Source organism: Alligator sinensis, unplaced genomic scaffold (genome assembly GCF_000455745.1).
Source record: "Alligator sinensis unplaced genomic scaffold, ASM45574v1 scaffold291_1, whole genome shotgun sequence".
NCBI lineage: Eukaryota > Metazoa > Chordata > Crocodylia > Alligatoridae > Alligator > Alligator sinensis.
The window spans coordinates 939,129-964,073 of NW_005842391.1; the positions used below are offsets into that span (position 1 = coordinate 939,129).

General features: G+C 42.4%; 1 protein-coding gene across 4 annotated transcripts in view; it reads left to right on the forward strand.

Annotated features, from left to right (window-relative positions):
- TLN2 (talin 2) overlaps positions 1–24,945 on the forward strand; it is a 383,471-nt gene that overhangs the window by 296,414 nt on the left and 62,112 nt on the right. For all 4 annotated transcript variants that reach the window (XR_003095489.1, XM_025211171.1, XM_025211172.1 and 1 more), the window contains 6 exons: positions 2,107–2,208; positions 5,162–5,332; positions 10,354–10,500; positions 15,401–15,502; positions 17,622–17,741; positions 21,246–21,392. Coding sequence is in view for 3 of the 4 variants with exons in the window: in XM_025211171.1 (XP_025066956.1) it covers positions 2,107–2,208; positions 5,162–5,332; positions 10,354–10,500; positions 15,401–15,502; positions 17,622–17,741; positions 21,246–21,392 (789 nt within the window). In the remaining variant the exon portion in view is untranslated. The remainder of the gene's footprint in view (positions 1–2,106; positions 2,209–5,161; positions 5,333–10,353; positions 10,501–15,400; positions 15,503–17,621; positions 17,742–21,245; positions 21,393–24,945) is intronic.

Here is a 24,945-nt window from a genome sequence, read left to right on the forward strand (position 1 = left end):
AGGTTCCAAAACCATAGCTTTTAACTTTCCTGTATTAACACATTCTAATGGAGCTGAGCAAATCTTTTAAGACTGAATACATAAGTTACATATTTCCAGATGAAGTCATTTGCCAGAAATCCAAAGTTTATTCTTTTTCAGTAGTAAGGTATGACTGTTCCTAAGGCTATTTCACACTTTAGTTAACTGAAGTAAGAACCATTTTCAGTGATTTCCTTTGGGGGAGCTAATGACTGAATGCCAAATTCTCAATATCAGATGCACAATGAATAATGGCATAATGTTTCCCAAAATTATTGTGGACTTTCTGTATGCAAATAATGTATTTTCAACCTAGCAATAAGTGTTACATATAGCACTAATACTTTAATCTACGTGGAAATGTTTTTGAAAAACAAGACTGCCCAAAGCAAGTTACTGCAAGGTTTTTAAAATTTTTTCACTCCCTGCCCTGCCCATTTAAAAAAAAAAAAAAAAAAACATAATTTTTTGTCATTTACTCAATGGTGTCAAGTTTGAAAAAAATACTAAAATAATCCAGCCTTACTTAGAACAATATGTAAATAGAAGAAATTCTATAAATCAGCTCATCTTTTTTTTCACAGGATGAGCTAAATCCTGGCTGCCAAGGCGTGGTTTGCCTTTGAATTAGAAGCAGGTGCTTTTGTGTGGGCATTTCTAACACTAGGACCTTCTTATCCTTATATCCCAGACACTGTACTTTGGAGATCAATCCACATCTCCCACACCTATATGTCATATTTTTCCATTCCTTTCCTTATCAATACATTTCTGCTTCTAATTTCAATATACGCAACAAATCTCTGTGTATTGTACTGTTTGCCCTGAAAATACTGTTCCGTATTTAGATCCACAATCCTGGTGATTTTTTTTTCCTGAATGGGTTAACAATGTTCAGTAATAGGCCATATACAAACCTTCATTTCTAGCAGAAGAAAATGCCCATGGCTAGAAATGATTTCAGGATAGGGAGCAGTACAGACATGTAGCCTGCCAATCACCTCGTCTCTCCCCTGCTCCTTGCACTTGGGATGAGGCCAGCCTGGAGAAAGCATGTGCTGCTCCAGTCTTCCTTTTCCCAAGGAACTGGAGCAGTGGGGCAACCCCCCCATCCACACCAAACACCTGGGACTCTAGTGTGAGGAGCGGGTAGGGGCTTTACCCCAGAGAGAGCCTCTCAGAGCCCAGCTCATACCCCACCTCCACCCCAGCTTCCCCTTGCCACTCCCATCACCCAGATGAGCAGTGGTGGTGATGATTTAAAAGCCAGCAGAGCCAGAAACCAGGGGTGCAGACATTTTCTCAAAGCCTGGCTCCCAGCTTTGCTGGCTTCCCCTTGTTGCCCACACCACTCAGCTGGGCAGCAGGGGTCAAGAGGAAGAGTGGGAGGGAGGTGGGGTCCAGAAACCAGGCTTGAGGAAAGCTTCCACATACCTGGCTGCTCTCAGCCCTTGCAGCTGTTAAATTGTTACCCCTGCCACTCAGCTGAGCAGCTGCCCCCTGTACCTTCTCTCAATCAGGGTGACTCCAGTCTCAGAAAATCACGGGAGTCTTTCCCCTGGCTTATCTCCTGGAGGCCAAAAGGAGTGGCTAGAGGAAAGCATGCAGATATTCAGTCTCCTGGAAGAAACTCCACTAGAGTGATTTCACCCTGGTTGTTCACAGGTTGTTTTGCTCCCAGAGCAGGCATTTTTGCTCCAGGAGAAAAAGCTTGAACACCTGCACACTTGTCTTCTACCAGGAATACACCAATTCTCCCAGTAGAAACTGAACATCCACACATGGCCATAGGAAATGCACCACTTGTCACACAACCATTGGGACTAGAAAGAGATGCAGGAGCTCATACCGTCAGTCAGAGCTGGAGGGACCTTTTTCAACCCGACTCACCTCTTGAGTATATGCAGCAGTGGACCTATGTTGCGGGTTATTAATGGAGCTTATTAATGCGGAGAAATGGACAATGCTTAGCATGTATGCTTGTATGTAAGTTCTAACAGAGGCCTTGGCACTTTAACTGGTGTGATGCTATCTTATGAAATGGTATGCTTCAGGGAATGAATTGTTAATTTCTCTTTGTATTAGGCTTTACAGGAGCAGTTGACATCAGTTGTTCAGGAAATCGGACACCTTATTGATCCCATAGCTACTGCAGCTCGAGGAGAGGCAGCTCAGCTGGGACACAAGGTACATGATCCTATAATTATTGACATTTCTAAAGTCCTGAATGTTTAGACCTCAGAGAAATGCTTGTGTCAATAGTAGGATTGTACAACATATAGATAGCTTTTTTGTGCTATTTAAAAAAATAATGCAAGAAACTTCATGAAGGGAAAATAATTTTAGACTGCTGAAGACAGAAGACTCAGGCTAGAGACAAAAATTATTTGCACCTGTCTAATTATACAGTGTGTAAGAGCACTAAGTGTTCTTGGATTGCTTTGAAGCGCCATAATGTCTCCAGTCTCTGATAGTGTCTGGGTGAACTGAGGACTGAGATTCAGATTTCATTCTGAATTTTAGGGAGGTTTCAGAAGTTTAAATCAAATTTGCATCACTGTTTGATGTTATAAAAAATTAGCCCTCGCAGTTTTAAATGCTGCATTTTAACATGTGAAGTTTCTACCTTTTGTATTCTTGACACTTCAAGAAGGGAGTGATTTGCTGTTTACTGTGCTGGTGTCTTAGAACCGATAGGTTTTTGGCTGTAGCTGTGTTGGTCTAAGGACATAGGTAGGCAAGGTGACTGCGCTCAAAAGCTTGCCAATAATTTTTTTTTCCAACTACTCAGTGGGTCTACTTACTAAAAGATATCACATCTACTCAAAGAACCTTGCCTGCCTTAGGACTGATAGAGGCTTCTGGAGTCATTAAAAGATGGTCAGTCCCAGGTGAAGAAGACTTAAATGGCTTTTTGACATAACTACTATTATTGTTGTTAGGAGACTTAAAATATCAGTACGGATGTGCTTACAAAAGCCACTGAAAGCTAAAAAGAACATGTTGTGTAGTTGATTTTTCATGCTTCAGTAACTTAGCCCTTGCAAATGCCTGATGGACTGCCAAATTCTCCCTCAGAAGTCCAATTATGGGTGAGTTATAGAAAGATCCACACAACTTGTATCAATTTGAAAATTGCTATGGCTCTTACTAAAAAAAAAAAAAAAAAAAAACAGCAAAAAAAACCCTGGCTCAGACTTACAGTGCAAGCAAAGGTTTGGTATGGATTCAGCCTCCAAAACTGCAAAGTTAAGAAGTTTGTACTCAAATGTGCTATTCCTGTTTCAGTAGTTTTGAACTGTTTATCCTCCTTGGGCTCAATCCAGAATAATAAATATGATAGGAAACCAGCTTTTTGAAGCTTTTAGCAGTTTCTCAGAAGTATAACCCTATTCTGAAATACATTTACTTCTAAGAACATTAAATGTTTTCAGGACATTTCAGATATTTCTGTTTCAGTACATTTACTGTGGGAAAAGCAGAAGTAAAGCAGTATTTCCTCATTTTTGTATTACCATGATAACTTTTCTGGATGCTTGTATAAGTGTAGCAATGCCATTCAGTTATTGTTGGATAGTCATGTATTTAACCAATGCTTTTAGTCGGGAGTTGGCAGCATTTTCTGGGAGGGGGCTGCAGTGGCCCAGCTTGGGTCTAAGGCAGCAGGCTGTAGGACATGGCCCCCTGCACTACTTCTCCCTGCCACCTGGCTGTGGCATCATGCAAGGAGAGCTCCCCTCTGCTAGATCTGTCCTGCCCCACTGTGGTATGGTGCAGAGAGCTCCCCCTCCACCTTAAGCGCCAGGCACTTGACTGCAGTGCAGGCAGAGTCCCCTACTGTGAATGCTGCTGAAGCCAGCCCCTGCTTTTATTTATCAAATACTTAATATTGCCTTGATTGTTGGAGGATTTGGTTTCTGTGGGTATCAGAATTTGGATTCAGCTGTTGTATATAGATCCTCTTGCTTCCAAATGGGAAAGCTGTCTCTTGTTAGATAGTCTCATTGCTCTTCTTGCCATTTCTGGTGTTTCTTCATGCTTATATAAGGGATGTCTTACTATGAAGTAAGCAGCCCAAATGTCTAGTTGTTTTCCTCAGCCTCTGAGACTGAAAGCCTACTTCTTTTTGAGTGTCTGGACTGAAAATGGGACCTGGTTTGGTTTTATATTTGAGTCACTCTGTAAAACTTTGTTGCACACCTAGTAAAATCTCATTTGCTTTGAATGGCTACTAATGAGGAGGTAGCAGAAAGCCTTCAGCAGCAAAAGGGTAAATTGGTCCTGTAACTTGAGAAAAGGAAAAGACTGTGTGAGGTTCTGAAGAGATTCTAAATACCAGATGAAGAATGTCTTTCATCTGAAAATTTGTCTAACTTCATTCCAGCTGTGCAGTTAGTGCAATAAAAGATGTCACCCAAAAAATCCTTGCCTAATTCCTGGACTGTAACAGCTATAGCATCACTCCAACACTACTTAAATACAGAATAAAAAGTCAGCCTCCAATGAGTTTACCTTACAACTAAAAGAATCTACATGATTGGGTCACCTTGCTGCCGTCTGGAAATGCTTATTAATAGCAAAATAAAAGCCTATGTGAAGAGGCAATACTAGCCTTCATCAGAACACAGCATCTTAAATGTTACTAAATTATTTGGGTCTTCACAACTTAAATCAGGCTTTCGGACTGTGTTTGCTTCTCAATAGAGCCAGTAACTGCCTGGCATGTTTAAAGATAGATTAAGTGTCTTGAAATTTGCAATTCAATATCACTTCACTATATTTTGTCTGTAACCAAAGTTGAGAAATTCCGGCATTTAGTAAGAGATCCTTCCCTGTATAGTTGAGAAGCCAGTCTGTTTTGAAAACAATTGGATCTGACATCAGAGTCTCATGTCAACTGTGCCCATCTAGCAGCATTGCTCTATCACAGTATTCACAGCTGGGAAAGGGAGAGAGTAGCCCAGGAAAACATCTGAACTACATTTCCTGCAGTTCTAATACATCATGAAATTGTGCTGCTCAGGTTATGCTTAAAGAAGTACTAATGCTGTCCTGGATGTTATTTGGGAAGAGATTTTCTTGTCCTCTCCACTGTTAAAGAAACTGGATTGAAAGTCTTGTATCATCTCTGCTTTCTTAGGTTACACAGTTGGCAAGCTACTTTGAACCTCTGGTTTTAGCTGCAGTTGGCGTGGCATCCAAGATGTTAGATCATCAACAACAAATGACTGTGCTGGACCAGACCAAGACACTAGCAGAATCTGCCCTTCAGATGCTGTACGCAGCCAAAGAGGGAGGAGGAAATCCCAAGGTATAGTACTTGTGTGTAAGAAAAGGAGAAAGGTCATTTGAAACAGCATCCTGAAGTGTATCCTGCAATCCTACAGCAAAAGCTGGAAAATAACAACGGGCAATAAGACTGTATTTTCACCATCAGATAATTGTATTTACTTAAAGGAAAGTCCTTTTGTGTGCTCACTGATTTCCTGAGAGTTAGTCAGTTGCTTTTTTCCTTTTTATTTGCAAAATATATCAGCAGTCAGGGATCACAAAATACATCTTGACACGTATGTGGCATAAGGAAGAGCTTTTCTTTATGAAGAATAATATTTTAAACTTGTATGCATGGGCTTAATTGTATGTGATGTAGAAAAATGCTTATACTATTTACATTAACAGCTTCTTTCGTATTATACCAATCTTATATAGTTCTATTAATCTATTTTTTTTAGTTTAATTTCTTTGACAAGTAGTTTACATTTGTTTTCTTACCACCACCATCATTGTGATAAAGGACAGGCAAACAGATTCTTGAACTAGAACTTCAAATAATTTGCCAAAATTGTATCTATAATCTGTAAATACCCAATACATTTTTACACTTTTCTTGTGAGGAGAGAGGAGGAAAGTTCTGTTTCTGAAAGCATAAGAAATCTCTCCTTCCCTCTACCTGTTGGAAAGTTTTCCATTTTCCCTTCATGGAGATACATTATACTGCAGGTTCTATTCTGTTGTCTTTATTTGACCACTTGGCCTCATTCATACTGAAATCTGTGATCCTTTCAGGTCATTACCTTTCATATGCTAGATGGAGGTTTTACAAACTCTTCACTGCCTTTAGGATAGTCATCTGCAATCACCATTTCACATCTCATCAGTTTTATACTTAGAGAGTTTCTTGTTCCTGTGAAACTGTCAGATAAATTCAGGACAATATAAACTAAGTATAGGATTATTACATAACCATTTAATTCCTTTGATTTATAAAATACTGCGCAGTATTACATTAACTAAGTATTTTAAAGTGGTTAATGTTCAATACCAGTTGTATTTTACCGATCATGTAGTTAGACTCTAAATATCAAAGTACAGTGTTTTAAGATTATTAGCAAGTGTGTTTGTATGACAGCTTGTTCCTTTGGTTGTGCTTACTCTTATTGCTAATCATCTCATTTTGTTTAACAATATTAACCAACTTTATCTCCTTCCTCCTCTTTCTCTTGATTAACAAATGAACTTATTGATCTGGATGATCACAGTAGCTATGTCTATGATTTTGGACTGAAACAATAGGCAAATACAAACACTATCCTTAGTGGTTGATGATGTTAAATAGGTATTTAATTCATGACTCATCTGTGAATATATCCTATAAGTCTGTTGCATTGCCTGAATAAAAAACATAGGAGGAACAATATATATAATAAGGAACTGCTCTCTTGTACTTCAACCAAGCTGGACAAATCTTTAGACTTTTAATTTTTTTAACTTGTAATTCTTTCATATCCCCACAAGATACCAAATATCCAGTGCCTAGATAGTCGGTCTGTCATTGAAGGTTTCCCTAAATTGAGTGAAACAGGAAGATCATTATAGCACAAAGGATGGAGGTTCGGAAACTAAATGTACTTGAAGTTCCTTGCTGGATTTAACCAATCATCTGCACTATACTGCTTGCTTTCAAAACATAATTCCTTCAGCAAAATTTGGTAGCTGTTTTTTCCTTAAACTGTAATGATTTTCTCTCTACACTCAAGACACTGGGAAACTAATCAAGACATTGGGAAACTAATCAAAACTTTAATCAGTTACCTTGGTTATGTAAAAGAAATTGTTTCATTATCTACGGGCTGCTTAGGAGATAGGTGGGCAGTGTTTTCTTAAGAAGCTTTTGTATCAATGCCATTAGTTTTATTAGAAGTTAACAGCATGCATAAAAGGGAGATGGGACCCTGTCCCAGGGGGACACAAACAGAATCCCCGGGAACCCCTCCCATGGCAAGAGCTGAGGCTGGGGTAAGCCTCCAGAAAAAGAAAACTAAAAGCTCTAAGGAAGGGGCTTACTTACCTTCAACAGGAAAAGACGTGCCACACCAAGAAGAACTGCCGGCACAGTTCATCAGCCGCTTTTATTTGCGGCTGGGAGCAACGCTGGCAGATGACATCACCAAAAACCACCGCCTGGCGGATTTAAAAGCCGGCGGTGGGGAAGCAAAGTGGGTGGCAGGGAAGCAAAGGGGGCAGCAGCAAAACCCAGGAGAGAGGGTGATGCTGCCCCCTGGGCTCCAGGATCGTCGCTGCGGGAGATCGGTGGGAGTCCGGATGGGGGCCCACCAGAAGGATCCCAGCCTTCTTAAAAGGGTAAATTCCCAACCCGGCAAGACAGCCGGGTCAAAGAGGATGGCATCGAGGGATCCTGATGACCACAGACACCGGACTCATGAGTGGGGCAAGCTGTCGCACAAACCCCTACTGGTCCTTTCTTCTCTACCTTTTTTTTTCCTTTTCTGAGTTCTCATAGTTATCTTGAAGGGGCATGCAGAGTCCTAACCAGGGAAGCATCCCCACTTGACCCGAAGGATCAAGAAGAATAACAAAGGTGGTACCGCTGAACCCAACGGCTCAAAGATAGGGTCAGGGCGGAGGCCGAGGCAAGACCAGTCCCACACCCCGTAGGCACCCAGGGCGAAGTAAGACGCAGAGGGACGGGCAGGGGAGGACAAGAGCAGAAGGGAACACTGAAGAAGCAAGCCGGCGACCCATCACCTGGTCGACCTGAAGGCTGGCGTATGGCTGGGGTATAGGGGAGGTGGAGCCCCAAGAACGCCCACAAGGGGCAGCGCCTAGTTCGCAAGTTCCCACAAGGGGGAGTCCCACTACTGAACGGAAGATCAAGTCATGGCAGGCGACTGCTGGGACCTCTCTAAGGGTCGAATGCAGCCCAACACCCAAGTCTCGAGGACACACCCTGAGGCCTGAACTGAGCGTGTGTTCCAAGGCTGCCAGAGAGCGCCTATACCAAACAAGGCGGGTGCAGACCCCAACTCATTTATGCAGTTCATAAATATGTATCAGTCATTCTGTCAGCTCCAGCTATTATGCCTGGGTTATGATGGACAATTAAAACTCAATGTTTACTGGGCCCTTTGGAAAATGGAAAGCATTTCAAATTGAGTTGCATGGGTAAGTTAATTAGTTTGTTATCTTATGTTAGAAATAGATCAAAAGATGTATTTCTGTGCTTCAGCTTAAAACAGTGGTGGGCAATTATTTCTAGCAGAGAGCCGCTTACTGAATTTTGGCAACCCATTGAGGGCTGCGTGACAGGCAGCCAGGGGCAGATAAACATTAATTTTCTAAATTTTTTAGGGGTCCCACAGGCTGGATGGAATGGCCTGGCGAGCCACATCCAGCCCATGGGCTTTATTTTGCCCACCCCTGGCTTAAAACTTACACTTGGTATTATACTAGCCATGGAAAACTTCTCTTCTGAAACTACTTTTAGCTAAAATGTTTCAGGCGTGGCCTTTTCAGAAGTGGGAGCCAGAAATTCTTCAGTATTGTTTCAGCTTGTATCACTTTGATGCAGGACATATTACTCCTTCACTAAAACCAGTGTAATGCCTCCATTCTAGGACATTTAAAAGATTAATAAGCCAGTGTTCAAACAATAATTAAGATTGCAAAATGCTACACATGCCAAATATTTCTCCATCTAAAACAGTGGGCAGTCTACTGTGAGATCCTTACACAAATGTCACTGAGCAAAACTTAACCCAGTATCATTTCCATGTTTACATTTTATATTAAAACTTGTTGTTTTCTTCAGGTTATAATTGACAAACTAAAAATACTATAATTTTACTCTACACCTGAGATCTATAAATGGTAAAAGAAGAAGTGTACTCATTGCCTTAGGTTTTTTTCTTCTTCTTTTACATTTAGAGTTAAATAAAAGAGTCTGTATTTCTGCCTCAATTTTCAGTTTTCACTGATTACATGGTTCACTTGAATAGCAAAATGAGCTTGTTGCTTTGGCCCAAATCAAATGATGAGGGTTTTTGATTACTGAAGTCTGGATTAATTACCTGTGTCAAGAAATAGTCATTAAAGAATCTCTCAAGAGTCTTAACTCCTACAGAATACTTTATTAATTGCACATGTGCATGACACTTTCCACACAGCATCTGGTTAAAAAATATTTTTTCTGGTAATGCTCGTTCTTAAAATTCTTTTTGGCATAAACTAGATATATTTCATAGATTTCATAGACATTAGGGCTGGAAGGGACCTTGGAAGATCATCGAGTCCAGCCCCCTGCCCAAAGGGCAGGAAGTCAGCTGGGGTCATAGGATCCCAGCAAGATAAGCATCCAGTTTGCTCTTGAAGGTGTTCAATGTAGGCACTTGAACCACCTCCGTTGGCAGGCTGTTCCAGACCTTGGGGGCTCGGACAGTAAAGAAATTCTTCCTTAATATTTGTTTTATTAGTGTTTATTTATTAAAACACTACTTACTATACTACCTTTGGTTTATAGGGGTCTTAATACAGATTGCAGCATCAAAGATTTTGTTAGAAAGGATCAAAACTGTAGTTTACCCAGTGTCTTTTGCATATCATGATGCTGATGGAAGTGAATTAGACCAGCATGGCATTACAATTTATGGAGTCTACACAAAATGTAGAAATAAGGTCTTTTCTGCACCTATAGCCCATGCTTTAAAAAGGAGACTGTTTCTTGAACCTTCCTTCTCTGTGTATTTCTCCTGCAATTACTGATGATCATTTTCCTAATCTTTTAGGGAGAAGGGCTTGTTACATTTTTAAAGATTTTGAATTCACTGTATATGCTGTGAGTGAGCATTTGCTTCTATAAACGTTCTAATTCAATATTGATATCTAATTGACTTTTTTCCATTTGTAGGTTGAAATGTGATTTCAAAACCACCATAAGGTTGCTGCCATAACATTAATATTTTCAGACCAACTATCTGCTCCCACACAGATGGAACCCTTAATATTTTCTCTTCCTCCCTACTCTCTCCTGTACAGGCATCACACACTCATGATGCTATCACAGAGGCTGCCCAACTGATGAAGGAGGCTGTGGATGATATAATGGTTACCTTGAATGAAGCTGCCAGTGAAGTGGGCTTGGTTGGAGGAATGGTAGATTCAATAGCTGAGGCAATGAACAAGGTAAGTATTGGAAACCTCAGATGTACCCAGAAGGAAAGCATTAGTCACTTCAGATCAGTGGTTTTCAACCTGTGGTCCGCAGACCCCTGGGGATCAGTAGACTATATCTAACAGGTCCATGAAAGATGACTGTGATAAATCAAAAGTATGTGAATATCCACCCTTACAATTCAAAGGGGTCTGCACCACCATTCAAAAGTCTCAAAGGGGTCCACACCTCTATTTGAAAATTTTTAGGAGTCCACAAATGAGAAAAAGATTGAAAACCACTGCTTTAGATAATCAGGGCAGTAATTACATTGAATATAATGGTCTCTTCACAATACCAGGGAAATGGTTCAGAGAGAAAATGTTAAATGTAATTTAAATGGGCAATCAGCCTTGTGTACCAAATCATAGAAAACTAGGGTTGGAAGGGACCTCAGGAGGTCGCTGTAGTCCAACCCCTTGAAATGGTTGCCTACAACATTAATCCATCAGACTAGTTGATGAATAGCACTAACTGTGAAACAGTGCTTGCACATGGGAGAGCTCTTTCATCTTCAAAAGAGAGAAACATGAGTGAGTAGAATTATATGTGCAATTATCAAGTGATGTGAAAAGTTGTAAGAAACTAAGCAAAAATTGGAAGCTCCAGTAATTTTATGTTGCAACATTTTAATCTGCCTACTTCATTAGCACTGAAATCACCTTCTTTTAATATTACAACATTGTTTCCATTTTTATTACGGGGATGCTTATACCACCTCCTTAAATAGAATGGCAGCTGCTGAGGAATAAGTCTTGTGTGCCTGTGCTTGCAAGTATGCAAGGTAGATGGCTTGGTACAACCCTGAATGTAAACCCCAGTGCCAGGCTCATGCTCTTCCAAATCAGAGAACCTGATCACAGAGCCAAAACTTGTGCTCTGGACTAGGCAGAGCTCTCTGTTCTACAGATTTTTGGGCCGAGACACAGAGTTGACAAGGCTTCTGCTTTGACAGTAAGCTCCATCTCATTTAAGAAGCGGTGACTTCTCAGAAGCATCCTCACTTAAGTTTCTTTTGCCTTACTTGGTCTAGACAGCGACACATGAAAGAGTTCCTGAAATATTTGAAGAAAGGTACACATCTGATATTCAGTTAAGGAAAAATGCTGGTGTCTCTTTGATTGACAGCCTGGTCTCCTCAATCCTAAATTTGGGGGCCTAGATCTAGGGTGCCTTATGGAATTCAGGGGTGTGAAACTCATTTGCCCCACAAGCCAGATGAGTGGTACAGGCACTGATGGATTAAAACTTATTGGGGCCCTGGGCAAACAGAAAATTGGAAGCCCCCCCACACTCCATGATAACCATGTCATACCATTTCTCCCCTGGTCCTGGGAGCTGCACAGGTCCTGGTAGTTGTACTTCAGTGGGGGAGATGGGCCCCTTCCCCTCCTCAGGGCAGGCCTCCAAGCCACACAGGAGGCTGAATGGCCCCGACCAAGCTGGGAATGGGATGGAACATGCCTACCTCTCCTCCCTGCTCCCCACCCTCTCTCCCCCCACCCCCAGGCATGACTAGAGCAGAGCCAAGCAGGGAGAGGGTGGATGTAGGCTGCCCACTATGGGCTCAGGGCTCTCTGCTCTTTTTCCCTGGGGGCCCCACGCCAGCTGCATGTCCCCTGCCAACCTGTCAATGGGAGGCACAACTTACCACCTCCACTGCTGCTGGATGGGCAGGGAGCCGCATGGCCAGCATAGGACACCTGGAGCCAAGGCAGCAGAGTAAAAAGCCCCATGGCTCCATCCCATTCCCCACCCTGGCCCCAGATCCCATGATCCACCCTGGCTGGGCAACACCCCCAGACCCTCCCCTACTCTCTTCCTCACTGCAGGGGCCTTGATCTGCCCCTTCCCTCTCCCATTCCCCTTCTCTTTCCCCTATATAGACTCACCTACAGGGAGCTGCTCTCCACACTGCCTGGCTGTCTTCCTGGCCACATGTATGCATGTAGTCATGCACATGCACACAGCACCCCCTGCGTCTTATTCCCAGCAGCACCAAGCAGGACCCCTTGCAGGTTAGAACGCTGCCTGCCTGCAAAGGGAAACCCACCATTTCCCAAGGGAACCCAGGCATCCGTGGGCCCCTGATTGGCAGAGGCCCTGGGACCCAAGCCCCACAGACCCGTGCATTAATCTGCCTCTGGGTGCAGGGTTGGTCCGCAGGCCAGATGAATAGTACACGGCTGGCCCCACAGGCCGGATCAAGCCCAGAGACACCCCCACCCCTGCAACCACCTTCCAGTTCAGGGCCTCATGAGAAGAGGTCCAGCATGCCCAACACTTAGCTGCCACCATGGAAATGGCACCAAAGCATCAGGCTTCTTCTCACGGTGCTGTTGGGGCTCTAGCACCCTGGCACTTGGCTACAGCCATGGGAAAGTCATCCCCAACAAGGCTGTGGGTGGAATGACCCAGCTTTACAGACTGGATCTGGCCAGCAGACCATATGTTTGACACCCCTGATATAAATCAAGGCACTAAGTAATTTTTTTTCTTTTTCTCCTGGCTGCCAGATCAGCATATTAGACTGCAAATACTTTAATTGAAGTTAGCAGTCTATAATTTATTTATCTATTTGCAATGGTATATCAGTCTACTGTTGTGAAAATCTTCCCATCCAAAATCCAGATCCAGATCCCATCAGAGTTATGAGATTAGGGAAGACTTCTGTAGAGACTGTACCAAGTATTATTACCTCTCCTGGAGGTTAAAATTCCTCATTCAGACCTTCACTTTGAAGCAACCTCAAGGTTCTGAAGTTCACAGGAGGATTAAGTTGAGAGAAAACATGAAGGAGAGACCGAACAAACCTTAACACATAACACTATGTACAAAAGGGACCAGCTTTAAATAAACCAAAAATAAAGGTATGAGTTGAAAGTTATTTGCCTATCAACCAAGGTGTGAACCTTTTTAGGAAGGGCAAACAAAAAGAAAGTTTAGCAATTGAAGAGTGTTTTCTTAAATCTGTACACATTATCATTAGAGGCACACTGATATGTCGTTCCATATCATATGGGCACCAGCAAAAAGGAAAATTAACATTATCGGCAATCGGCCTTTTTTTGGCTGACGTGGCCGATAATATCGTCGATAAATGTTGCGTGTATAGGCGTAGCCACAGCATGCACATGGCCAGGAATGCAGTCTAGCAGCAATGAGAACAAAATCCAGCTGGTAAATCTGTTGGAGGCGAGGAGTGAAGGGGTGTGGGGGGTTGCAGATCAAGGCGCCTGTGGTGAGGGAGAGAGTGAGTTTGGGGCAGGGGCCAGCTCTGCCCAGGTGGGGCAGGGCACAGGACAGAGACACAAGCAGCTTGTCTGGGGGGCGGCGGTGGCTCCCACATCTGTGCGTACTCCCAGGGGAGGCATGGGGGGTATGTACTCCCGAGATCTGTGTGTGGGGCAAAGGTAGGCTGCTGCTGTTGCAAACTGGGGCCAGGGGTAGCACTGGGCTCTTCCCGGCAGGGGCTTGGGCTAGGGGTGCTCTCGGGGTGGGTGGCAGTGGCGGCACTGGGAGGAGGGATTATGGGGGGCTATATGCTATAGCCACCCCAAAATTTGCCATAGCCCCCACTCTCAGCGCCACTGCCATCTGCCCCAAGCACAGCCCTGGCTCAGTCCCACTACTGGGAAGAGCCTGGCACAACCCCTGGGCCCAGCCCACAGCAGCAGCCTGCTCTTGCTCTTGCCCTGTGCACAGATCCAGGGGTCACATGCCTCCCATCCCTCCCCTGGGGGTGCACACAGTAGCAGGAGCCGTGTGTGTGTGTGCGTCTGCGCTGCCCAGATGAGCCGCTTGCACCTCAGTCCGATGGCCCGCCCTGGCTGGGCAGCGCCTACCCCAGCCCCAACCCCACTCCCTCCCTTACCACAAGTACCTCAATCTGTATCCCCCATGCCCCTTCTCTACCCCCCATCCCTTCCCCACAACAGACTTACCAGCCAGACACTGCTCTCCAAGCTGCTGGGCTCGCATATCGGCAGTCGGATTGGTATCGGCCAACATGACTTATTAATAATTGGCCATCAGTACTGGCCCAAAAAATCTTTATTGGCTCACCCCTAATTATCATTCTCTTTGAAATCTGACAGAAGCACACCCCTTAGTCCTACCAGTCCTGTACAATATTTTCTCAAAAAATAAATTTCACAATAGAGAATAGATACAGACATGCAAACTTATAGCTTGAACTAGGGATATATTTACTGTGCTGAAATAAAGAAGTCATATTGGCTTCTATTCAGGTTTTTCATCTTTGGACAGTGATGGGGGGCTTCAGGAACAAAGTGAACTTCAGGAACAAAGGTCAGGGAAGCCACATTTGAAGAATCGTTATCTGATATAACCAATCACCCCATCTCTTGGAACACACTGGTTTCAGAAGGCAGGTGATGGGTGTTGAAGTAGTTTACTGCTTTGCAAAAGTTATTTTATGAATGGTGTAATAATTGTATAATACAAATGAGTTGTGAATTTATTGTGAACGTGAATTTGTACTCGGTCTGTTATTTGTCTGACTCTAAAAGCATGCAAATTAAAAATGTTATTTATTTAAGTGAATGATCCTTCTCCCAAACGCTGTCCAATCATTTTCATGTGTAGGAGGAATCATGTCAGGGAATAATAAATGGATTGAATTTGTAAAGAAAATCTAAGCTTAAATTTTTGGGCACTAAACTGCATACTCCATGCAAGTTGCATAAAGCTACCAATATACCAGGACACTGGCTTTTCCTATGCTTTGATCTGCCTCTTGGAGTATTAGATCCATAATTATGAACTGCACAATCTAGTATTAGAATGGAAACTTTATATATAGGTCACATGTACCTATCATTGCTTTCATGTTTTCCCTTCTCTCCACAGTTGGATGAGGGTACTCCTCCAGATCCAAAGGGAACTTTTGTTGATTACCAAACAACTGTGGTGAAGTATTCTAAAGCAATTGCTGTAACAGCCCAAGAAATGGTAAGAAATGAGGAGGCCTAATATATAATAGCTAGATAAGATGTGCCAAATGAATGGCAGAAACAAGAAGCACTCTTTTGGATGTTAGGCTGAATCAGTTCTTACTTGAGGCTCACCCTTGTAACTGACTTCTGACTGCTTTGTCTGTTCTATGGGTAAGCAAAATAAAGAGCTGTGATGCATCTCATAAGCGTAATCATTAGAACCTGGTTGCATGATAGGCAGAAATGGTCCTTTGGAGGAGGAGTGCCATATGCCTCTGAATTCCAGTCTGACTACCTCAGAAGATGTAGCTTTAAAAAGTTTACACACTGTTCTGTCTGTGATGCTGTCCAAAAGAATGAGATATGAAAACAGGAGGAGCATTTTAAGAGGATTGCACTAGCTAGCCAGTAACCAACAGTTTCTACCAGCGGATGGGAATACAGCAATCAGAAGTGAATAAAATGAATCAAAAAGAAAGCTGTGTTGACCATTGAGGTGAGAAAATTTTGGAAAAAGCAACAAATCAAAGCCCAGTTTGCTGCATCTTTTCTGGTCCTAATTTATTTAGGTCAGTGATATTAATTTGTGCCCTTCCCCTCATCCTAGAATAAGATTTTCCTTAAGCTGATCTATGACCTGATCCTGTCCTGAAACAAAAGTTTTGAATATGCCAGAATATTTTATATCGGAGAACTTCTGACCACTGGAGACCAAGCTAAAATCAATCTGTTAGTTTGATCATTTAGCAGCTTGTTAACACTTTATAGATGTCTTTAAGTAGGCCTGTGGGGTGGACAAACGTACATTTTAACTATTTTAAAAGGGAAGGGGAAGCTGCTGGTTAGGAGTCTGCAGCAGCTGTTACTAGGAAAGCCTTCTAATTTAATAATTTGTGCTGACAGTGGTTATTTTGCATGAGATGTATGTATTGGTGGAATGTGAGGTTCGGTATTTCTCATGAGGCTTACTTTCTATGAAAAACAAAAATAGTTATTGGAGTATCTTTATGTTGTTGGAATATTGTTCAAGGTTTATTGCTGACATAAATTAACCCTTTTCACTTTGATATTTATTCTTTAACCTTGGCTCTGATTGAGATAAGACCCTGTGACAACTGATTTTTGTTCATTTTGCGAACAACAAAAGGTCAAATTCTTGTTTTCTTACATAATTCTTGTGATGTGATTCAGTTGGGGGAAAAATGAAGAGGAAGTCTCTTGGCTAAACTTAGTTCTAATATTTCATAGTAATAGTTATGATAGTAAAGCATTTTGATCTTTTACCAAAGAATACTTCAGTTGTTGAGGCTTTACTCCTTTGTTCTGTTTTTTTAGTAAAGTTTATATTATTGTATACAATAGGGGGGATTTTTTTTTAAGGTCCATGCAAGGGAATGTTTTGATGTTTCAGAAAAGAAAGGCAGTCTATGCAGGTCATAGGCTGTAATTTCATCAGTTAGTTGTACTTCTCTCAACACAGGAAGACCTCAAAAAGACTAGTTTATGGTTTTGCCCAAAGACTGGAATTTCTTTATTTTACCAGTTTTTGCTTGTGTGAGAGGAAAAAATATCTCTTCAGTAGGAGAGACATATTTTAAAAAGATATTCAGTACTTGTGCTGATGCTCTACCAAAAGCAAAATCTCTTCATTTAGTATCGTTCCAGGGCTTTTTCCTTGCCTTTCTCTCACCTTTTGATAGGTCATGTATATTTTATATCAGTCTTTAGTATACTTCCTTTTTTGCATGGAGCTACATCTTGGTCTCCATCAGCATGGCTAGGAGAACTGGCTGAGAGTGACTTGCTTATCCCATCTGAAACCATCTTCACCTAGCAAGATAAACATACTGAGTTCCTCTTCAGTAGTCCTGTTCCCTATTGTGTGAGGAGTGATTTACCAATCCTAACTGTTCCTCAATTACTTCATGTGTTCTGTGAGTTCTTAGTTACCGTGGTTCTAAAAAAGCATGTTTGCTTGAGGTTGGCTCAAAGAATTCTAGCTGGAAACTGAATCACTGTAAAAGCAGTCATCTCATCCTCAGCGTGACAAAAAAAGTCAGTGTGCTGGTGTGTAGCATTAACAAGTTGTTCTCATGCTTGTCATTTTTTTTCTTTTGCTTGTTTTCTTTTTTCAGATGACTAAGTCGGTTACTAACCCGGAGGAATTGGGCGGACTTGCATCACAAATGACCAATGACTATGGGCATTTGGCTCTCCAGGGCCGAATGGCAGCAGCCACAGCTGAACCAGAGGAGGTCTGCTATTTTTTAGACCTCTAATAACTGAACGCACAGTGCTGTCAATATCAAATATGCTCCTACTGTGTAACATAAGGGATAAAATGAAAATAGTGTGATTAAATGGTTGTCATACAGGAATGCTGCAGTGGTTATAATTCAGCTGCATGCATCCCCAAGTCTGATTTTTCTCAGTCAGACGGAGAGTAGGTTTACAACCATCTGGAAATGAGAGTGGTTACTCTCAAATATCTAAGTGGATGCTAAAATGAGTACAGTAAATAAGTTTCTAAACAGGAAAAGTCTATTCACTGTACTTATCTTGTCAACCATCTGTTTATTGGTATGCCCATAATGTCCACACAGACTGCACAGTCCATCATGTAGGGAATGCAGTTTTTGTCCAGCAGACTTTTGAAATGTAGGATAGAAAAATATATGGAATTGTATTTTCTAAAACATTCTCCACTGGCCTAAGCATTATATTATACAGCCTGGTCCACAGTTTGGATCAGAGTCATAGGTGCAGTATAGATATAAAACCTACCATCCCCTCTGTAGACCACTGAGAGAGAATCCAAAGGCCAGATTGAGTCCAAATATTCATTGCCTCAATGGTTGTAGTTTCTGCCAGAGAGCAACAGATAAGAACTGCTGCTGACTGCCTAATGCCTCAGTGAGGGCATGTTTCTGTCAGGATGATGTCCTTTAGTCTTTCTCCAACCAAGGAGTACTCCCAAGGCAGTGGAGCTAGGGTTTTGAGGTGCCCTATACTCGCCTTGTTCTGGAGGTTGCAACATTGTGGTATTTTGTAGGAGCTACCCCGCCATGAGCAGCCCCACCACATTGCCACCAGGCCCTCCAGTCAGATGCATTTTATGATCATACCTAGGATCACAACAGCATGTATAACCACGTAAAAGCTTTGATGCTCTTGCTTTCAGTGGGGAAAAGGGGAGTTAATAGAAAATGTTTACAACCTGTCCTACTAGCATAAAGTTCAGACTACCATCTTTGTTTGCACTGCGGTTTTTTCATAAATTGGTTACATAGGGCTAACTAACATAGGTATTTTATACCACTCACCGCCTAAATTTCTAATTAGCTAAATAAAACAGGTCAATTTGTTAGATTTGTTCACAGTTCATTCACAACCTTGCACAATACCATTTAGGTACATCAATAGAAAAAAAAAACATTTCTGCACAGGAAGTAAAGGCAAACCAGGTCAATACTATAGAACACTTTCCTTGAATACTTTTGTTAACTTCTGCTGTTCAAATGTTGTTCTCACTTACTCTGAAATTTCTGTGCAGTAAGTTCTTTTCTGTGTGGAATTTTATAAATCAGCATTTTTTTAGCAAATGTTAGGAACTATCTAAAACAAGGTTTTAATTTGTAAGTGCCTGTATTCACACCACAAGCCTAATTACAGGAGTTCCTCCCCAAGTCTGTGAACTGAAGCATTCAATCAAAAGTTCAACTCAACTTCAAATATGAAGTACTTGGAACAAATTACTTAATGTTCTGCAGACCAAGAATTAACCTCCACAAGAACTTGGAAAATTTCAAACTGCTTGTAGGCAACTTGAAAAGACAGTTCTCTAATTATTCTCAGCAAAGCACTTCCTCAAGGGTCATCTGATTTGATGCATCACAAACATCCTCAAACTATTTCACATATAAAATTGAATGCACTGAGAGTGACACAGAGGCTGGAATGCTGTTCCTGATCTTTTTTCCTTCTTGACCCTTTTTACGTAGGACTTGATTTAAGCATCTTTGAACTAGTGAAGATAACTAGTTTTTCCCATAAATTCTCAGGCTGTTGTGCCAACAAAGGCATTTTTTTCTATTTGCCTCCTTTCTAGTGGCTGTTTACATTAGGTGCTGCATAGGATCTAAGATAAAGTGAATGAATCAGTTTTCTGTGTTTCATTAAATTGCTCTGGTTACCCGGCATACAAAAACCTGACACGATGCAGTGTATCTTGCCAGATTACCAAATGTATCAGATTATCAAGACAAAAGACCTTCAAAAAGCTTTTCACTTACTAATTATGTCTTATCACTGACAATTCACTTCAGTCTTTTAAATATTCTTGACACTCAATGGCTAAATCAAAAATAATGGTTTATATTCAGCATTAATATTGTTAGGCACAATGGCAATTCATTCATGAAAATAATGCACATTAACAGCAGCTTCAAGAAACATTTTATTGAAATTAATAAGTGTTATTCCTACTCATTTATTAACCAAACCACAAATTTATATGTACACATACATGTAAGTATTAAAATTTAACATTAGCTTTTGTGGTTGAGACATCACTTCTGGTTTCTGTTTCAAGAAGATATGCAGTGGATCATTTCCAGGTATAAGTACGGTTGGCCATTTCACATGGACATGCCAAGTACATGCTACCCCCGCTTAACACTGTATCACTTAGCACTATTTCGCTATAACGCTCATTTGAAATTGATACCTGATTTCACTTAGCACTCAGTGAGTTTCCTTATAATGCTTGCAGTCGCTATCTTGGGTTATTACGGTCTCCATCTTGGGTCATCAAATACTTTCAGTTTCACTTAATGCTCGTTTCACTTAACACTCACTTTTTCAGGAACCAATTACGAGTGCTAAGCGGGGGTTGCCTGTACTGGTGATATAAATAAACAGCCAAGAATTTGTGCTATATTCAACTGTGAATAAAATTAAGGTACCCAAAACATTAAGGTTACATATTCTTCAGTCCCAGTTTTAGGACATCCTTTGCTTGGCAGCTTATATAGAAAACATTCATTTTTGCTTTGAGCCCTTAGGGCGTTTGTACACACGCTCACGCCACAGCACCAAGTACTTTTAAAAGCGTCCGGCACTACAGCATATACAGTTGTATAAGCATTGAAATACGCATCAGCGCTAAGGAAATGATGGTGGTGTATTTTTTGACTAAAATACCTTCAAGGTGTTTTAGTTCAAATGCATACCACCACCATTTTCTGCATGCTGACACGCCTTTCACCACTTATATAACTGCATGTGCTGCAGCTCAGTGCACATTAGCTTGCACACGGAAGAAACTCAATTAATCAAGTCTGCTCCTGCCCAAAAGATCTCTGGTGCATCACGGGACAAAAAGGTATGTGTATAAATGCCCTTAGTGATGAAACAGAACAACTGTTATAGACACTGGGAAGGGGGAAAAGGTTGTGAAGTTTCTACTGTGTTTTAGAAATGCATAAATTAGACTTGGGACAAATGCCTTGTGTAAATCACGGAAGACTTATAGCCAGAGTTTAATCCCCTGTGCCCTGTTGAATAGAACTCCCATTAAATGAGCACTTCTGTATGACACCACTTGTGGGTTTAGCTGTATATAGAAAAAATACAGAATGTCAGATATGACTCTTATATCTGCCTTTGTGGAAAATAAGCATTTCTGTTTATGCACATACTTAATATTCTAAGCATCTTTTTCTCTCGCCTCCCCTTCCTGCAATTTCTTGCCTAAGCAGATAGGATTCCAGATCAGGACCCGGGTGCAGGAACTTGGTCATGGATGTATCTTTCTGGTTCAGAAAGCTGGAGCTCTCCAGATTTGCCCTACAGACAGCTACACCAAACGGGAGTTGATAGAATGTGCTCGTGCTGTCACTGAAAAAGTAAGATGTTCCTTGTTCTTTTCTTTCATACTGTACAGCAATAGCAGCAGAACTCTAGTAGTTTCTTTGTTTCTTCTGAAAGTGAGGAAGCGAATACAAACAACCATTAGTCAGTATAGTAGACTGAATGTACTTGTGTCCTTTCCCCTTTAGTCTGATTCCTAAGGGGACCTGCAGACATTTGCTGTACCTGATCTATGATCACATGGCTTACTTTAAGCTGCATGATCATAGATTGGGAATGGCTTGTGTACGTGTTTGCTTGTGCCGGAGCCATGCAAGGAACCTGATCTAAGTAATTCGGGGTGAGGCAAAGGCGGGTAGGATCAGGATGGAGCTAGCTTAGGGGTGGGCAGAATGGTGGATCTGGCTGGCAGCTGGACTCCATTTCCCACAAGCCCCTGCCCTCCCGCCAGTTTCCATGGAGACCCCAGGAGCAGCAGCACCATGACAGCGTGGGGCCAAGGTTTCCATGTAGACCAGCCCAAGTCACGCTGGCAGGGCATGCAGCTGGGTGGGGAGCTGGTCCAGGTCCAGAGCTAAGATCTTGCAGTGATGACAGTGTGGGCCGGGGCAGAGCTGCAATCTGAGGCCTGCACACGTCTGGGGCCACTGCACACAGGGTGTGCAGGCAGCACATCGCAGCTCTGCCCCGGCCCCGGCCCATGCTGTCACTGCTGCAAAATCCTGGCCCTGGCCCCAAAGCAGCTCCCCGCCCAGCCACACGCCCTGCTAGTGCTGCTCGGGTCAATCTTCATAGAAACCCTGGCCCCACGCTGTCACCGCCCCGCCACTTCTGGGGTCTCCATGGTAACCAGCCAGAGCAACATGGGCAGGGGCTGCTGGGAAATGGAGTCTGTTGCGGGCTTACTTTGGCCCACAGGCTGGACTTTGCCTGCCCCTGAGCTAGCAGGTCTGCAGAGAGCACTGCTGGGTCTGCAAAGCGGGGCAGGTTTATCTGTTCGGGGGTAGGGTGTGAGGGCTAAAACTAGCCAGTCAGGACAGGGCAAATAGGACAAGCACAGCCCCAGGACTGCACTCCAAATGTGTGCAGACGTTCAGTAGATCAGGCTAACCCATTCCAAGTCTAAGCATCTTTTACCTAGTTTACCTCCTCAGGTGAACTAATTTAGATGAGGCCAGCCACTTTTTGCCTGATTTAACCTCCCCAAATATTTGCACAGATCCAGTTGATCTGTATGTAACATCTGCACGTACCCTGAGGAGAGGGATATTCAGCTGTAAAGCCGTGTCCATATGTGTGGACATTTGTTTCCCCAGGGACAACTACTTTAGGCTAGACATCAGGAAAAACTTCATGGTAAGGGTGGCCAAAATTTGGAATGGGCTTCCAAGGGAGGTGGTGCTGTTCCTTACCTTGGAGGGTCTTCAGGAGAAGGCTGGATAGACATCTGGCTGGGGTCATCTGGCCCCAACCCTCTTCCCTGCCTAGGCAGGAGGTCGGACTCAATCTGTTGAGGTCCCTTCCAACCCTAGCATCTATGAATCCATGAATGCCTGTGCCATGTTCCCTCTGGCATGCGGCAAGTTACCCCAGGGGTGGTAGGGGAGGCTGGGGCTAGCACTGGGCTGGCCCCAGCAGCCTTACGCAGGGTCCTGGGGGCTTCCCAGGGCTGCAGCAGCTGTGATCCAGGTGCACAGAGCCTGGAAGGCAGCTGGAATATGGCTCCAGCTGGCCAGGCTGAAGTTTTGAGCGGCGCATGCTGCCCCCGCATATGCCACTTTGGTTTTTTTTATTCCACTGTTTTTTTGCCCTCTGGATAACCATGGAGCAACCGTCCCCCCAGCTGCCTTGCAGTGCAGAGTCTGCAGTGCCACATACTGCACAGTCGGGCTCATCTAGATGTGACCTAATACAATAAAAAGTACTTGTATAATAGTAAAGAATATCATGGAAATCTTAGATCTGTGTGGTTGGCCAAGTTTATAGTTTTCATCTACCATGAGGTTGTCAAAATATCTAACTGACTTATGTGTTATGTGCCGCACATGGATGGGACAAACTTGTCTACTTATGAAGTAGAATTATTACTTCTTTTTTCCAGACCTACTCACATCACCAGTATCCTCCTTCAATTTGAAGTTAAAATATACTTGGGGAAGCTGTGATAGAATAGTTTATTGCCATCTCAGTAGTAGGTGCAACTTTTGCAGGGACAGAACTTTAAAAAGAGACAAAGTCAATGTTACAGAACAAAATCCCAAGGCAGCAGGAAATCTTTCTTTCTTCACCATATTTAAAATCTTTTTTTTATGAGAACCTGCCACAAATGACTGTTGCAGGTTTTGATTACAAAGGTTCTAGTTAAAGACATCTTTACTGTAACTTCTAACTTTTTTGCCTTTGAGTTTGGAATATCCAGACTAGCTGGAACCACAGGCTTAAATCTTGACAGATGTTTCTCAGGATTACTTTTGAAACAGACATGATTAACATCACATAGCTTGCAATACATGGGTCTCTCTCATGAGATGTTAAAAACATATGTCCCATTTGTAGGGCATGAAATTAGAAAAATCACTAACCTTACCCATGAGATCAAATTTCCCCAGATGGCCTTGGCGAAGATTCAGTTCTCTCTTCTACTGTCTCCTGTGTTAGTGTGGTGTCAGTTGTCCACCTGGCTGTTGGTTTTCTCTTCAGCAAATGCTTTGTTTCAATAATTCTGGATACATGCAGGCAATCTAATAGGCCATTTTGAGCCTGTTGCAGCATGTACACATTCACTCGTAGGGGACAAGGTTCCCTGTGTTATGTTACAAGCTAAGATAACTAACTGACAATGCAATATCATACCATGTTTGAAGGGCACAATTTAGCTTGATCTAAAATATTGTTTAGATGTTGTTTATTTGTTAGCAGATAATACCATTTTACAATGAGTGCCTCCAAAGACAGGAGTAACTGATGTGCCTCTCAAGGTCTTGGTGTACAGCCTGCCAACTGGAACGCAAAATTATGGCCCTGTGCCAAGATGTTATTGGCTGGTGTTCCTTCCAAATGTGCATTTGCCACAGCAGGGTTGGGAAGAGCAGCATATCACTAAGGCAGCAGAGGGAGATGAGTTGTACAGAGCAAGACAGGAGAGATGCACCTTTTTAAAATAAGCTGCAAGACAAAGTTGAGTTTTGAAGAGCATCTTTTATCTTTGTGATCACATTTTTGGGCAGTGCCTTAAACCGCTGACAAGTAATTGTAACATTGAAATAAATGCAGTCAGCTCTTTTATTGACTTTGCTGAGAGCCTAAGGATAATTGGAATTCTTATTTACTGTAACTGTGGAAGCCTTTCCTTTCATTTGATATTATGGAAGATGAGAGCTTACACTATTGATTGTGCAATGTCATTATGTATACTGGGACCAGATATAGTTAAGGTCTTCGTGATCTGCTCATTTATTGTGTATTATGCCTCATCTGTAGACAGCCCATTCCTGCATGAAAGATGAATGTCAATAGCAGGCATCCTTCTATGGAAAACCTAATCGAACTTGTTACTATGCAGATAGAGTAAGCAGGGGAACGGAAAGA